This window comes from Saccopteryx leptura, chromosome 6 (assembly GCF_036850995.1).
Source record: "Saccopteryx leptura isolate mSacLep1 chromosome 6, mSacLep1_pri_phased_curated, whole genome shotgun sequence".
Lineage (NCBI taxonomy): Eukaryota > Metazoa > Chordata > Mammalia > Chiroptera > Emballonuridae > Saccopteryx > Saccopteryx leptura.
Genome location: NC_089508.1, coordinates 106971378 through 106987920, shown reverse-complemented (window position 1 = coordinate 106987920; position 16543 = coordinate 106971378). Strand labels below are relative to the sequence as shown.

General features: G+C 39.4%; 2 protein-coding genes across 6 annotated transcripts in view; one reads left to right on the top strand and one right to left on the bottom strand.

Annotated features, from left to right (window-relative positions):
* The window catches only part of RALGAPA1 (Ral GTPase activating protein catalytic subunit alpha 1), a 262025-nt gene extending 252142 nt beyond the window's left edge, over positions 1–9883 (top strand). For 4 of the 5 annotated variants that reach the window (XM_066343584.1, XM_066343586.1, XM_066343587.1 and 1 more), the window contains one exon: positions 8567–9883. In XM_066343584.1, coding sequence (XP_066199681.1) covers positions 8567–8715 — 149 coding nt within the window. In that variant the 3' untranslated portion in view covers positions 8716–9883. The remainder of the gene's footprint in view (positions 1–8566) is intronic. The other variant, XM_066343585.1, reaches the window with a different exon arrangement.
* Positions 9884–11859: 1976 nt separating this feature from the next.
* Positions 11860–13539, bottom strand: INSM2 (INSM transcriptional repressor 2). The gene has a single exon (XM_066343992.1). The coding sequence runs from the start codon at positions 13537–13539 to the stop codon at positions 11860–11862; it is 1680 nt and encodes a 559-aa protein (XP_066200089.1).
* Positions 13540–16543: the final 3004 nt, after the last annotated feature.

Here is a 16543-nt window from a genome sequence, read left to right as displayed (position 1 = left end):
AAAATAATTTTAACTAAAAACTTAGAACTCTTTTAATATAAAAGACTTAGCAATGATAAAGTTACATTAATTGGGTTGAATCTTTTGAAGAGAGATTAAAAAGTCTAAGATTCACTTCAATGGATTGATACTATCAAAAATTACTCAGTTTGGCATAAAGAAAGATGGTAGAAAAAAGATTTTAAAAATAAATTAATAAACAACAAATAACTAGTTAAGTATACCTAGAAATGTCATTTTCAGTAATAGGGAATATCTGATAGACTACACTATTAAAATAGCTATGAATAATACTTTTGTGTATCATATTTGAGCTATAAATTTCACAATTGAAAAATACTGATAATAGAACCACATTCAGACTAACTTTTCTTCTTAAATGTATAAAGAATGTCAATTTTAATCTTGTAGTTTTTTGCCAGCTGGAGCCCTTCATGTTTCTCTTCTTAATGTTCCTTTCATATTTTGCATACTAACCTGCATATTTTGGCAGATACATAGTATGGGGAGTAATTAGTATTTGCACTTTCTGAGATATTAAGTAAAGGATGATACAGCAACCAAGTCAAGGTTCAGCTGGCTTTATTTTTTAATGGACTTCAATATTTTATTTATTTTACAACTTGTTTAACATAAAATTTACAGTTAATCTAAATAGTAATGAAAACGTGAATTTTAATAAACCTTAATACTGTGCTACAAATTCTTTTCAGTTAATTTATTTGGGAGAGGGTGTACAGTGAAGGAGGAAACTTTATTCAATGCAAAACAAGCTCAGTTGTGATACAACATGTCTATGAAAACAGCACAGCTATAGAACAGTGTTAATTTTTTTAAATGGTCTTTCCCTTTAGGAATCATTAGAAACACTCTAATTTTTTTTTTTTTTTTTTTTTTTTTGTATTTTTCGGAAGCTGGAAACGGGGAGAGACAGTCAGACAGACTCCCGCATGCGCCCGACCGGGATCCACCCGGCACGCCCACCAGAGGGCGACGCTCTGCCCACCAGGGGGCGATGCTCTGCCCCTCTGGGGCATTGCTCTGTCGCGACCAGAGCCACTCTAGCACCTGGGGCAGAGGCCAAGGAGCCATCCCCAGCGCCCGGGCCATCTTTGCTCCAATGGAGCCTCGCTGCGGGAGGGAAAGAGAGAGACAGAGAGGAAGGAGAGGGGGAGGGGTGGAGAAGCAAATGGGCGCTTCTCCTGTGTGCCCTGGCCGGGAATCGAACCCAGGACTTCTGCACGCCAGGCCGACGCTCTACCACTGAGCCAACCGGCCAGGGCCAGAAACACTCTAATTTTTAAGAGGGTGTTTTTACCTGTAAATAACTTGGTCCCGTATTACCAAGTAATTGTGTGTGTGTGTGTGTGTGTGTGTGTGTGTGTGTGTATGTATTTGCTGACTTTTGTAGTTATTAAAAATAGAAATTTTTAGCAGTGTAGTTCAACACAATATAAAAATGAAATAATTACTTCTACAGTAACAAAAAACATCTTGTCTGAAGAATTTGTCTTTTACAATCATCTCAAATTTTGATTTTCCTCCTAAACCACCCTAGACATATAGAACTCCCTTTAAAGTTGTAATTCAAAGTGGGAGAGAGAAGACATGAAATAAACCATATAATAGCAATATGGACCAGACTTACAGTTTACAAAAATTGCATATTAGTGTGAAGATCTTTTTGGTTAAATTTTACATTTAACATATGATAAAATTTTCCAGCTTGAGGAAATGCATTCATAACTGCAAGTGAAAATCAACTTTAATATCCTATGCATACTCCATGTATATGAAATAATACTAATCAATGCTAATATAATAATTTGAAATTAAGTTTTAAAGTAATGCCAATATGATAATCATATAAATAATATAATCTTTCTAAACAATCCTATAATATAATTCTGTTCAATGGAATAGTGTGGAAAATATATTTTTTAAGTTGACTTAACTTGATTTAAGATTCTCTAAAGCCTACTTTCTGGTTAACAGTGATGTACCAACTGTGCTTACACTGAAACCCAAAGGAGGGTTTGTTTTAGATACTTTTTAGTGTTATTTCAGTAGATACAAAAAACATTTTTGGTGTATTATAGCAGACCCATAAATTTCATAACTGTGTTTTCTCAAAATGGGCTCTGTCTGTGGCAGTAGACTCATACTTAAGGGAAATTATTTTTATCCCTAAGGTCATTGAAGGGAGATATGAAAGATCAACAGTGTGACATCACGATAACGACATTAGAACATTATTAGATTGTTCTTGTCCCTTATTTTAAAAAATATGCAAGAAAATAAATCCCTTTATCTTTGTCAGGCATGTGTATGGAAAATATCAAAAGTTTTAGTGATCTTTTTTAACTTTTTTTTTTTTTTTTTTTAGTTAACTTTTTTTATATTCATGAACACCTGTCCCTCTGACTCCGAATTTTAAAATGAAATGTGAACCATGTTATAGCAATGACATTAATTAAAAAAGAAAAAGAAAACAGGTAGGGACTGAGTTAGGGGAGTAGAGGGATTGAGCAAAAAAGGATTTAAAAAGAGAAAGAGAAAAAACTCACCCTAGCCAGATAGCTCGTTTGGTTAATCAACCTTTTTTATAAAAACCACCCACTTAGCACCGTCCCAAAGTGCAGAGGTTGCCAGTTCAATCCCCAGTCAGGGCACATACAGGGGGACAGATTGATATTCCTGTGTTTCTTTCTCTCTCTCTCTCTCTCTCTCTCTCTCTCTCTCTCTGCCTTTCTCGCTAAAATCAATAATAAATAATCCTTTTTAAAAGAGAAAGAGATAGAGAAACTCATGGACATAGAGAGCAGTGTGGTGATTACCAGGGGAGAGATGTGGGGTGGAGGGAGGGCGTAGGCAGAGTCAATGGTGAGGAACGAAGACCTGACTTGGTGGTGCGGGTGGTGAACACACAGTACAGTGACAGAGAGATGTGCTGTAGAATTGGGCACCTGACACCTGGATAATTATGTTAACCATTGTCACCCCAATAAATTCAATTTAAAAAAAAGAATTAAAAAATTAAATTAAATTACTCCTCTTATTGGCTATATTACATTGGTAGTTCAAAAATCTAGATATTTTTTCCTAATAGCACATAACCTTTTCAAATCAAGTCTTTATTTTAATAAAAGAAATTATAGAATACCAACAAGAAAAGGATTGTTGTTGAAAATGCACAATAAATATTCTTTTTCAGTTTCAGCATTAAAAATAACACCCATTTTTCCAGTGTTTTCTTTTTTAATATCTTATTTTTAATGTTTATTATATGTTATATCTAGAATTACCTCTAATATTCTGTTACTTTAATTGAGCTAGTAGATAACTTCCCTTGGATTTGTTTTTCTGCAAGCAGTTAGAAATTTTAGTACTTTAAAAATTAAAGGATTAGGCCTGACCTGTGGTGGCACAGTGGATAAAGCGTCGACCTGGAAATGCTAAGGTCGCCGGTTCGAAACCCTGGGCTAGCCTGGTCAAGGCACATATGGGAGTTGATGCTTCCAGCTCCTCCCCCCTTCTCTCTCTCTGTCTCTCCTCTCTCTCTCTCTCTCTCTCTCTCTCTGTCTCTCCCTCTCTTCTCTAAAATGAATAAATAAATAAATAAATAAATAAAAATAACAAAAAGTTTGAGTCTTAAAAAAAAAATTAAAGGATTGATTGGTGTTTGACTCTACATATGCATATATAGACACACGCACATAAATATACATACATCTGTACCTGCATACAACTGTATAATTATCTGTAAGAAAATTTATAGGTCCCTACTAAAATAAACTAGTAATAAGATTCAACTATTTCTATGCCATCAAAATAATTTAGTGTAGATAAGAGTGATTATGAAGACCTAGCGTAGCACCTAAGCTTCCTTCATTTAACCTGTCCCACTGCTTCACAGAGTCTGTATTGCCACGTGGAAGTGGGATCGTTTGTGATGGTCAGATCCATCTCTGAATCTTTGGATGGAATGAATCATCAAAATTTAGCTATTATTGCTTTAGGTATCCTTTTTAGCTTGATGTTCTTCTTTAAAAGCTATTTTAAACTTTCCTTTCCAGGCTCTGAAGTGATCTGAAAGAATATATTTTACATCCTCAGAAGATAGTTATTTTATCAATAACTAAATATTTTATATAAGTCCTAAATAATATTTATAAATGTCAACAGGAAAATAGGTTTTCTTCAACATATAACATAAGCTACAAATTTGTTTCCTATGTTTTCAAAAACAGATTCCTAGTCATATTTACTTATCACTCGGTTAACCTGAAATTATAAGCAGCCAGAAGTATTGTATTTTCACCGGTATTTTGAACTTGAAAATTTGGCTTCGGTGTTCTTGATCAAGAGTCAAATAATATCAATCTTAAATAAAATCCATTAACCTTTTGTGACAGTAATTACTAGACTCAGTTTCCACACAGCATTCATTCAGAGTAAAATTTTTATGATGATAATAGTAAAATAATAATTGAGCAATTACTGAGTTCTAGGCACTGTGTTATGTACTGTACATGCATTCTCTCATTTACTCTTCATGGCCATTCTAGGATATTAAAAAAAACAAAACAAAACAAAAACAGCTTGCCCAGACTCAGCTGGTACTTAATAAAGCCACAGTCTAACTTCAGAGTCCATGGTCTCAACTATTATAATTACCTATTTTGTCTAAATATTTTCAACCCCTTCTTGCTGTTGAAAGAGAGAAGGTAGAAATTGCCCAATACCGTGTCATAATTAGAAGTTATTAAAAGATTTTTATTTTGAAAGTTCCAGTTTTCCATCATTAAAGTATCTTTTTTCTTTTTATATATATATAGAGAGAGAGAAGTAAGGGCTTTAGAATCAGACTGATCTGGATTAAATCCTAGTTCCTCTTTTTATTATCTATATGATCTCAAATTATTCTATCTTAAACCCAGTTTTTCCATTTTTTTCAGGAGATAAGCTTAGACTGATGTGTTCTACATCTGCAATAATGGTCATTCTTGAATATCTTAATATGAAACCACTTGTTTGCCTGTATTTCTGTGCTGTTTTACTTTAAATTGTGTTATTTCCTTTATAACATTCATTGGTGCATCCATACTAATCCTAATCACTTATCAACTCCTTTTAACAACATTAAAGCAGTAAGGTTATTTGGGTAATCTACATCCTTTAAATATAGAGTTATAGTTATCAAGAAAATAGTAGATAAATTCTTTCATTTCCCAAAAACTAAAGTTGCTGGTATGTTGTATACTCTACATTTCAACAATTATATTTTGTAAGTCATCATTTTCTTCAAAAATATTTTTATTTCTATTCTGTCTTTTCTAATCCTCATCTATTCTGATTCAGAGTCTATTAACTTCACTTTTACCTGTTTGGTAGCTTTATTATAGGTCTGCACTTAATGTGTACCTGCTCTGTGCCAGGATCTTTGCATATGTAATCATACATCCCTCACAACTTTACAAAATAACTTGTATTGTCTCCATTTTACAATAAAAACTTTCTCAAGTCAGTTTGCATAAGATCTAACAGCTGGTAACATGACAAATTTGGCATTTAACCTAGGTCTGTCCAACCTATGCTCATGCTTTCTAACACATCACATTGCCTCTTAGTATTAATTGGAATTGCTTTTAAAGTCACAATACTTTTAATGCTATATTTACCCTATAACTTTAGCAGTTTTAAACTGGTCATACATGTCAGCAAGCAATACAACTAAGTCCACAATAAATAATTCATTGTGGTTCCTTTTATATCTGTATAGATCTCCAAAGTAATTTTCATTATGTTATTTGTAATAATAGTTCATTGTAATATATGCACAATATATTAATTTATTATACCATCAAGATATAGACACAGTCTGTGTGAATACTGTACCAATGTTTGTAGTAGATATGGTATGCATAAACATAGGAATCCCTAGATACTTTTTAAGCTTTATACTTGAGATTATATTAATAATAGACATAGATTAACATTCTTTATGACTCAGGCGATATAAATCAGTACTAAGGCAGAATAGGATGTGAAATGAAGTTATAGCTATCATTGTATTCTTTACATCTAAAGTTGAGATCTATACACTCTAAATTATTTATACAGTTTAGATATGCTGAGTATATACCATAAATATATATTTGCCAAAGCCTGAGGAAGTACTTATAGCCATATAACACACACACTAAAAAGCCTGATCTGACTCTCAGATTAAAGGGAGGATTTCTCTCTGAAGGCCACATGGGAATTCCTATTTTTGAGGAAAATATTCTTTGAATTTGACATACTATAAAGCAATGTTTTCCAATAAAATTCTCCCTGATCGTAAAAAATGTTCTGTATCTGCACTGAGGAGCCAAATTTTTATTTTTATTTAATTTTAATATAATATGTTAGCTGTAGCTAACATGTTGGGCAGTATAGTTCTGGAGATTTTATGACTGAGTGATTAGGGTGATACGCCACTGGTACAGTGAACACTTTGAAAGGTAAGATGTTTGTAGCATTTCTCATAGACTTTTTTTTTCCTTTTCTTTTTTCCTGTTTCAACTTGTTTCGTTAGTTGGTAAGTATAACATTTGAATTTACAAGGCATTATTCATTGTGAAACATCATCACCCTAACACATTGCATGACCAATTGTATTTCATGTTAAAAATCTGATTACTCTCTCCTCTGCACCTCGGTTAACTCCTGTAAAATTCTGCACTGTGTCTCTCATATCTGTTATCTATCTTCTCTTTTGTTTTCTCACTCTGCTCGCAACTCCATTTCTTCATTTACAACAAAGAAAGAAATGCAGTGATAGTTCTCTTCCTCCCAAAACCTCCGCTAGAAAGCATTGGCCATCTCAAGGTAATTAGCCATGGGAAGGCCTGTCAAGATTGGCCGGGAAGAATGTGCATTACCAGAAAAGCATGAGCTACTGCTCTTCGCCTTCCTTCTGCCATCCATATGCAATGCTTTCCTGAAAGGAGCCATGGATCCATCCATATTCTCTAGGTTGCCCACTGTGGGTCCAATATCAGCCAGTTCAGATCCTCCGAAGAGGAAAGATAATAGATTTTCTTCTTGTATTTTGAAAGCCAACCTCATTTCAATTAGAAAAGAATGTTAAAGAAGTTACTTTGAAAAGGAGGGCAATTGACCTGGATTATGAGTAATAAATTATTTTTTCTTTGACAATGTATGTTTGATCATAAGTATAATTAGAATGTGTTTGGCCTTAAAAACATTTTCAAGTGCTCTACTGAGACAAATTCTTAATAAAAACTGATACATCTCAATAGGACCTGTATCCCTTATTGACTAGTCTTGTTTTTCCTTATAAATATTTATAACTTTAATTTAGGCACAAATGTTTTATTATATGGAAGTGCTAGTGTAATTATTTCTGAGCTTGACGTGTCAGTGAGGTGCTATATTGGCTAACAGATATGCCAGAGGTTTCCCTACTGGGATGTATAAATTTAAGCCTGCAACCTGTATGATGCGTGTTTGTCTGTCTGTGACACACATAAAGAAAATTTTCATGTACATAAGACCCAGAAAGTCTAGATTAAAGTGCCTTAAAATATACAGAATTTTTTAATTTTTATTATTCTGTTATGTTTGCTGATTTTCTGTTTTATTTTTTGAGGGGCTTTTATTTTTTAATATAATTTCTTATTTATTTAAAAAATATTTGAGGACTTAAAAATGTGCAAAGTTCTGTAGAGTTAATGTATATTAAAGAATTATAATTGATGGAAATAAAGTACAGAGGTGAAGAACTACTTTGTACATGACAAAGAATTTTATACTTTGAGCTTGCTTTGCTCCTTTTAAATTTTTATTTCTAATTCTACTGGTTACCTGTTTTCTAGGACTGGATAATAAAAGTGCAAAAACTTAGGGAAAGAAAAGCACTGCTTGCCTCTTCTAAATTAAAACATGTATAGGGGACAATTTGTTTTATACTGACTGTCTTTTTGACTGAATTCACATGTGAATTCTTATCCTCTTCCTTGCCCCACGAATTTTTCATGCTCCTTCTTAAAAGCATATTTTAATATCGAGCATGTATAATGGTCGCCTATAGTGTTGAATTCCTTTTGGAACTGACTGGTACTGTTATTTTCAAGTTTGAGCAGTAAAGGCCCTTTTCTTGGTTAATACCCTCCACCCGAGAGATAGGAACTGGTCCTCCTTACCTGCTTCTTAAGCCCTTCCCTGCATGCTAATGGGGCTTTGGATCCCTGTCCTTTCTGGCCCAAAGATTTTGCTTCCCATTGCTTTTTCTGGGGAGTTCTCTGGTTGGTTCTGGCTCTGAAAATACAGACTGGCACTTTCCAGCTAATATGATGACATGAACCCCCAGGTCATTGGGTTTTAAATAAAATATTAGTACACTGTTGTAATAAGCAAGTTTTGGACTTGCTCATTCCTCTCAACAGCCCTCATTAAAGGTTGGGATCCATTGCTGCAGATCAGAAGCAAAAGGTTGTGTTTATGTGGGATGAGAGGCTATGTGACCTGACCTATACTAATGCTCTTGCTTTTTCCACAGGCTCCTACCCAGAGATTCTATCCAGTGAAACTCCCACAGCAACGCAGGTAGACGGGGCTGACCTGGCCTCTCCAATGTCTCCTAGAACTAGCAAAAGCCGTATGTCTGTGAAGCTGCGTCGTTCCTCTGGCTCAGCCAATAAATCCTAAGGAGACAAGCAGCCCAGCAGTGATCAGCAGTAGCCACCTAAGCAAGAACATAGTGTTAACCCTTTCAGGCCCTCATGTTTGCCATAACATGCATGTTCCTTCCTGAACATTTATGTGAAAAACAAAAAAAACCCACTAGATTTAAATAATTTGTAACTTAATATTTTATATTTGAGTTGTTTATTCAGTTGGTTTTCCCCCACACTCCAAACTGTCATATTTGTTTTATTCAACACCCCTTTACCTTTCTAGATAAATATATCTACGTAGTTTTACTTTTAATTTCATGATTAACTTTGAACCAAAATATAATTGGAAAAGAGTCTCGTTATTTTATTTATCATGCCCCATTGCAATTTTATGGGCTCAGTAAATATATAATTTTTTTACAAATGTAAATTTTTAAATTGAAGCATTTGTAAAGTTATAGCAAAAGTTACAAATCTGTTAATACACAGAATGTGTATGGATTATTTATGTTATGAAAATAAAACACTTAAAATAAATGGTCTTTTAGCATCTCAAATTCTAACTGAAATAATTTTAGCATTAACTTTTTCTTCCCAAAGCAATGCCTCATTTCTTGATGTGCAGGTGATTCCATGACATATCTAATAACCAGAAAAATCACTGCGCTAAACTTTCATTTGTTTAGCTTCAATATTTTTCTAATGTTTTGCTTTATAAATGGTATCACTGTTAAATGCCATTGTTTTGAGATCATGGCCCTTTATTATTGGCTGGTGGATCTATGTTTTTACTTAAGTACCAGAAGGGGGAGACTTGGGAGGGAGGAAAAAAGAAAGAAAATAAGGAAAAAACTTCTGATATAAATTTAAATTATATGTATTCTTTAAGAATGAATGTGACCCAGGATTCTAAATTAAATCCAATATTTTTAATACTGAACTTGCAAGTGCAAGTTGGTATACATTCCACCCTCCAGAAGTATTTTCCTACAGTAGATAAGCTGCTCATATTTTGTTTTGAACGGGCATCTTTTAAGGAAATGTAGCATGACATCGGTACTAACTGCATGTGTAAATACATCACACCAACAAATGACAAAATATAAATTATGTATCATCATTCATGTAGTATCTACAAATTTGTAACAGTGAAAAAATATATATGATATTTAGTAATACAATAAAAATATTATCACTTATGTTCAGGAGTTTTTATTTTCTATATTTGTCTTTTATATTTTTTCAGATTTAATAATTAGGGTGGTATGACTAATGGAGAGATGTGAAGCATAAACCTAGGTTATCTTAATCATGAAAAATGGATTTGAATTCTCAGGATGCATCCCTAACTTATTTCTCAGGGATCCTACCACAGTTGTTAAAAATGCAGGAAGTTTCACACCTTCATAAAGGCTGGCGAGAAAGGTAACCCAGTGTGCTTGGTTAAAGCATCAGTTTATCTCAGCCTCATGCTTCTTTGATTTCTTAAATACACTTTGCTTTATAGTATACATTCAGAAACAAAACTTTCTAAAACCAGTGCGCTTAAGTTTTTATCTTGTAAATAAGAAAAAGTTCCAACTAAATGATGCAGAAAATAAACTAAAATACCTATGAAAAAAGGTAAATAAATGGCTCTGGGAAAATATTAAACAATATAGTTTCCCACAACCAAGTTGAAGAATTACAAAGAGGAAAATCAAAGCAAGTGCTTACACTTTACTGTAGTTTTTTTTTTTTTAAATGAACTGCTAATGGATTGATGATATATAACAATGGAGTGAAATAGCTACACAAAATATCAAATTGAAATAGCAAAGTTGATTAGCATAGTTAACTTTTCATCCTCAGATAACACTATTCACTAGCTTTAAAAATATTTTAAATATATTTTCTGTTGGCATTTTGGGGTGGTAAAGTGTCCCTAGATTTAAAGACTAGTGCATCTTCTTTGCCTTTTGGAGCTCTGTATGTGTGGCCATCATTTAAAGGAAATTTTCCCATTGCATTTCCTCACTATTACATTTCTTTCCGAAATATAATTTCTCCTGTCTGTATTCTAAGTGGGTCACTAAGATTCTAAAGTAGGATACTGGCTTTGGGAAGATAAGATGTGGCTTTGAAAAATTGGCTGTGTTTAATGGGATTCTTAAGACAAACACAGAACACAACAAAGCACCAGCTATGTACATTTATTTGGTGGTAAGCATCTTACAAGTACGGGCTGTCAAGCAATACTCAGCCAGTGTCCCAAACTCTGGCTATTGTTATTCCTTAAATTAAACATAGGTTAATATATATTATGCAGAATGAGATTTACAACAGAAGCATTAAACAATTTGGATGAAACTGCTAAAACAGTTAAACTCCAGTAAATGAGTTCTATATTTCCAGAAAGCTTTTTTTTTTTTTTTTAAGGTTTAAAGTATCTCTTCCTGAATACTACACACAAGATAGCTAAAGGTGCGAATCTTGGGGGTATGTCAGCTCCTTCCTGTAAAATAGCACCATCCCTACCTCCAAACACTAACTTGAAAATGAGCTAATACTGAGAAAAGAAAAGCTTACAGAGAAATCCCCACATCCCCCAAAAGCGCAAACATCCTCTTCTATTTCCTGCCTACAGATACAGGTCTTGAATCCACCTCCCCCCCCCCTCAAACCCCCATTAAGTTTGGCACCAATCACAACTTTTAACACAATATATACAATGCAAGATATCTGAGCCTATTGAGACAGAAACTACATAGGTGCCTGGCAACGAGGAAAAAAGCATTAGTGACTACCATTTTTGGCAGCTAGAATCCTTTGTAGACGTTGTGACATGCACTCATTCACCGCGACTTTCCATAGGAATTACAAGTCATATAGGATTCGTTGGGATCTTCAGAGTTTGGGAGGCGTGGAGGGAATCCTATTTTCGTGGGGAAAGTGCAAAGGATTTAAAGCTGACAGTCCTTTACCGCGAATGTTTATACCCTCCCTACATATACCTGCTCTAGAAAGGGGTTTTACATTTTGCTGTCCGCTCCTATATCGGAACAATTTCTACTGCGAATTTTAGGAGAGAAAATACAGGAAGGAAGCTAATCTTCCACGTCGAAGAGGACCCACAGCAATTCCCATCATCTCTTTCCTCGGGGCCAACCTCGCAATCTCTCCCGTCTCTCAGCCCTCAACAGCCTGGCCGCAAGGGCATCTGCAGCAGCAGTACCTGCCGACTTTCTGAGGGGTGGCACTTATTGATGTGCCGGGTCAGCCCCGGGGAGCTAAAAAAAGTGGATGGGCAGTGCTTGCAAGAGAAAATTTGCTGAGCACTCCCGTCGGATGCCCCACCTAGGCTCGGCGCTTCCGGGGGTGCCCCAGCTAAAGCCGGCAGGAGCAGCTCCTCCCGGACAGCGTGCCACAGCCGGTGCTTGTCCCTGATGTCTGCGGACGGGAAGTGCGCCCCGCACAGTGGGCAAGCGAAGGCCAGTGGGGCGCCGCGTTCCGGGCCAAAGCCTGGGGCAAGCCCACGAGCCGAGCCTGCCTCGTGAGTGCCCAGATGTTTGCGCAGATAGGCTTGGCGACGGAACTTTTTATGGCAATACGGGCACACGAAGATCTCGGGTCCCCCGACACCACTGACACTGCCCGGCCCAGGCACCCGGCGCCCCAAAACCCCCTCTGTGTAAGGGACCCGAGGCAGCGGTGTCTCGAGGTGGGCCAACACCTGGAGGCCCTGGGACTGGGTGCTGTCCGCGCGCGGCTCCGCCCCGGAGCTGTCCCTGGCCTGCAGGTGCTGATTTTCAGTCGGCTCGGCCCCGCTGTTCTCCTTCCCTTCCGCCAGAAAAGCAGCAGCAGCCCCGGAATCCCGGGAGGACGAAGCAGGAAGCTTCCCGTCCAACGAAGAGATCATGGTGGTGCTTGCCACTGCGGGACGCGGTTTGTGCCAGCGGCGATGGGAGGCGAGGTTCGCTGGGCAGCTGAAGACCTTGTCGCACTCCGGGCAGCGGTACTCCACACGCACGATGCGGGAGCAGCGATGCTGAGCCAGCGCGAAGGGGTCCGCGTACTGCTCCTTGCAGAGCTGGCAGATGAACTCCCCGAGAGGCGTGCGGCTGCCCCCCAGGCCCCGGGACGGGGCTCCGGGCTCCTCCTCCTTGATCTTCAGGCCTAGGACAGGGGATGTGGTCACTTCATCAGCGAAGCTCAACTTCCTCATGGCCTTTGGCTTCTTGACTCCTGCGGCCGCGGGTCCAGACACGCAGCCCGGGGGCGCCTTGGCACGGCGCTCGCCGGCAGCGACCCGCTTCAGGCCGTGCAGCGTGGCCGAGAGGGGCGCAGGGTCCGGATGGAGAGCAGGCTCTGGGAACGGTGCCCGGAGCGGCAGCTGGAACTGCTCCCCCGAGGTCGGTGCAGCTGCTGGTGCCACCGAGCAGGAGAAAGCGGCCACGGCAGCGGCACCCCCGGGGAACGACTCGGCGGAGACCGGAGAGCTGAGGCAGCGCTCCAGGAACGCCCGGCGCAGCTCCGCGCCCACCGGCTTCACGGGGCTGGAGCTGGGCCTGGGACCCTCCCTGCCATCTGCCCTCCACTCTGCACCGTCCCGCCCGCCCATCCCCGGGCTCACCCCAGCGGCCCGACAGGGCGACCCCGACAGTGCCCCGGACGCCTCTTCCTCCAGCCCCTTTCCGGGCTCCTCCGGGCTAGGGGCTGCCGCCCGCTCCGCATCCGGCTGGGGGGCCCTGGAAGCCTCCCTGGGGAAGGGCGGCGCCCCCCGGGGCTCCAACATGGGGACGACTCGCTGGCCTAGGCGCACCCGGTACGCGCCGCCTGTCCGTTTAGTTCGCTTCACCAGGAAGCCTCTTGGCATGGTGGAGTTGGGAGCGCTCAGGGTAAGGAGTGCGGGGGGTGCTACTGAGGCTGAGCGCGGGCGAGCGGCGCGGCTGCCCGAGCTTCGTTGCAGCGGTCATGCAGCCGCAGCCTTTATAGCTGAGACGCAGGCCAGGGCGCCGGGGCCGCCTTAGGCCGGACCGGCCAATCAGGAGTGAGAGCGGGCCCGAGGGCGGGGTGCCGGCGAGCCCAGCCGCGAGGGTCCGCGGAGCACGCCCGGCCCGCCGCCCCCGGCCCGCCTCCCGCGACCCCCGCGCCGCCCAGTCGCAGCGGCTGGCTTGGGAGCTGCCCACGCATCTCCCCCCGCCGCCAACCAGGGAAAACTCGGGAAGGGAAGGTCCAGAGTGTGAGGACGCTCCGCATTCCCCACCGCAACCGCCTCCAGGGACCACACGGGGAGCCCTGCTGGGGGGGGGGGGCACCTGTAAGACCTCGCCCTCGGGGCTCTCTGCCCTTGATGCCCTCCTTGCCGGCCTGGACCCTGCCGCCCCCGCCCGCGTGCGTTGGATCCTGATGGAGAAGCCCCCGCCTTGCGGAGCAGAGCTGAGAGGAAGGGGCAGCGGGTTTCTCGAGTAGACCCGGTGGGTATCAGCCGGGGAACGATTAATGTCCTTTGCCAGTATTGAGCTGATGAGAAACTGCGACCCAGCGGCAGGGCTGCTAAATCCACCGCCCTGTTCCTACACTTGACCGTGGGAGCACGTCTGCCATCCAGTATCGATCCAGACTGCGCGCGTCTGTGATACTATGAGAATTCATCTGGGAAGAAGAGCTCTCAGGGCAGGAAACCGTGCGTGCTGGCAAGCCTCTGGAGCTCAGGACGCCAGCAGATTTCTGGGCCCTGGTCCTCAGGGCTTATAAATGCCCCCTCCCTGATGAGAATAGGAGTGGGGAGGGGAAAGTAGAAGCTAATTTTCCACTGTCCTCAGATAAAGTGGTTTTTCGGTGCACACCCTCTACTTGTACTACCCAGAGACATGACTTAGTGCTTAACTGGCCTGTTTAGCATGCAGTAGATCGAGTGAGAAATACCAGTGGAATCAGGATTATGCCTGCTTCTGCTTATATAACTAATACTTTGCAAAAGGTGTGCTGTAGACCAAAATCAGTAGATTTTCATCCAGCACTCAGTAATGTGCCCAAGACTGTTTTAAGCACTAGAAGATACTTGAAAGTTTGTACTACTGGCTGAACTATGAAATAATTAAAAATATATGACAGGTATATAATAAAATGCCCAAATCCATAATGTAAATATCGGTACAAAGTGAGAATAAAAAGGGGAAAGGACCATGTGTTCAAGTCTCCTTACAAAACCAAATTGGAGAAACAGACTGAGCAATGTGTTTTTAAAATAGAACATAGCCTAACAGATCTAGTCATCAATAACACATATTGTCTTCCTTCTAGTGAACGAAATGTTTTTACAGGGAGAGCACTATTTTTAAGCAGATTTGAAAGTAATTATATATTTGTTCATCGTTGAGTATATTTTAGGCACTCTACTTAAGTAATCTCTAATCTTTGCAAACATGTGCACAAAAAAACGTTATATTATTACTCTACTTGTTTGGCGAAGGATTTGAGCCAAAGACAATTTAGATAACTGTTAAGAGTCACCAGGAGCCCAGATTCAAACCGAGTTTGAGCTAATTCAAAATATCACTCTTTCTACATCAGTGGCTTCAAACTATTATTTTCTGATCACATTTCACAATAAGAAATTTATTTTACAGTACCCACATAACTGAAACAAAAGATTCACAAAATAATGTGCTTAACTAGGTGCAATGCATTCTTCATTATTTAATTGAATTCTATTTTCTTTTTTAAAATGCTGATTATAGCAAACAAATTGATTTTATAAAGTACTAATAATCAGGACCCACAGTTTGAAAAACACCATCATTAAGGTATTATCTATTAAATAGCATGAAATCATATAAAATTAAGTAAATAATTCTGACACTTTATAGTCAAAATTAATTTTCTGAATTACTACTTAAACTAGCATTTGCAGTTCTAGGTATATATACAAAAGAATTGAAGTCAGGGACTAAAATGCATACTCATACACCAATGTCCACTGCAACATTATTCACAATAGCCCAAAGCTGGGAGGAAAGCCCATAGTCCATTTCAGAAAAATGTATAAACAAAATATGGTATATACAAATGACAAAATATTAGTCATAAAAAAGGATGAAATGCTGATACTTACAACATAGATGAATCTTGCAAAAATTATGCTAAGCGAAGTGATCCAGAAACAAGATAAAAATCATAAGATTTCACATATATGTAATATCAAGACTAGTCAAATTCACAGAGATAGAAGTAGATTATTGGCTATCAGGAACTGAGGGAACAGGAACTTAATGGTTAAAGTGAGGGAGTGACAATTTGTTTTTAAATGGCATGAGGCAAAATATCTTTAGCTACACTTTCTGCCAGAGAGAAAAAGGGAAGTGCAGATACGTGAGCCTCTTCCTCTCAGTTCTTCCCCTTTTAAACAACTGAGAATGTGTATTTGTTTCTAAAAAAAAAAATGATGAAAACTTATGAAGTCAAATTACCAGTTGTGGTGTGGAATACGTAATGAAGTGATTGGCACAGAACTGATATGCAAGGAAGACTTTTTGAACGAATGTTGCTAGTTATTAGGTGGAGAGCAAATGTGTTTAGCCATGCCATCTTCCATCTGTACATCTATTCAACCCCTCATCAAATAATTGTGTATTCTCTCTGTGGTAGTTCAGACATACAGTATTCAAGGAGTAAACTACCTTCTGCTATTTTCAGGAAAATGAATTCGTGTAGGAGAGAGCCTGGATTGCCTGCAGTTATTTTTATTCCTGATCACCATTTTATAGAAAATTCCCCCCAAATCTCTGGTCAATCCAAAGGTCATCCATACAACTCAGGTTGCTGAAGGGTTTGCTTTGTTGCTATCCTTCTGCCAGCTCAGCATCATCCTGTGTGAC

What these genes read in the sequence shown, in the direction of transcription:
- INSM2 (XM_066343992.1), bottom strand. Translation starts at nt 13,539, where the DNA reads ATGCCAAGAGGCTTCCTGGTGAAGCGAACTAAACGGACAGGCGGCGCG.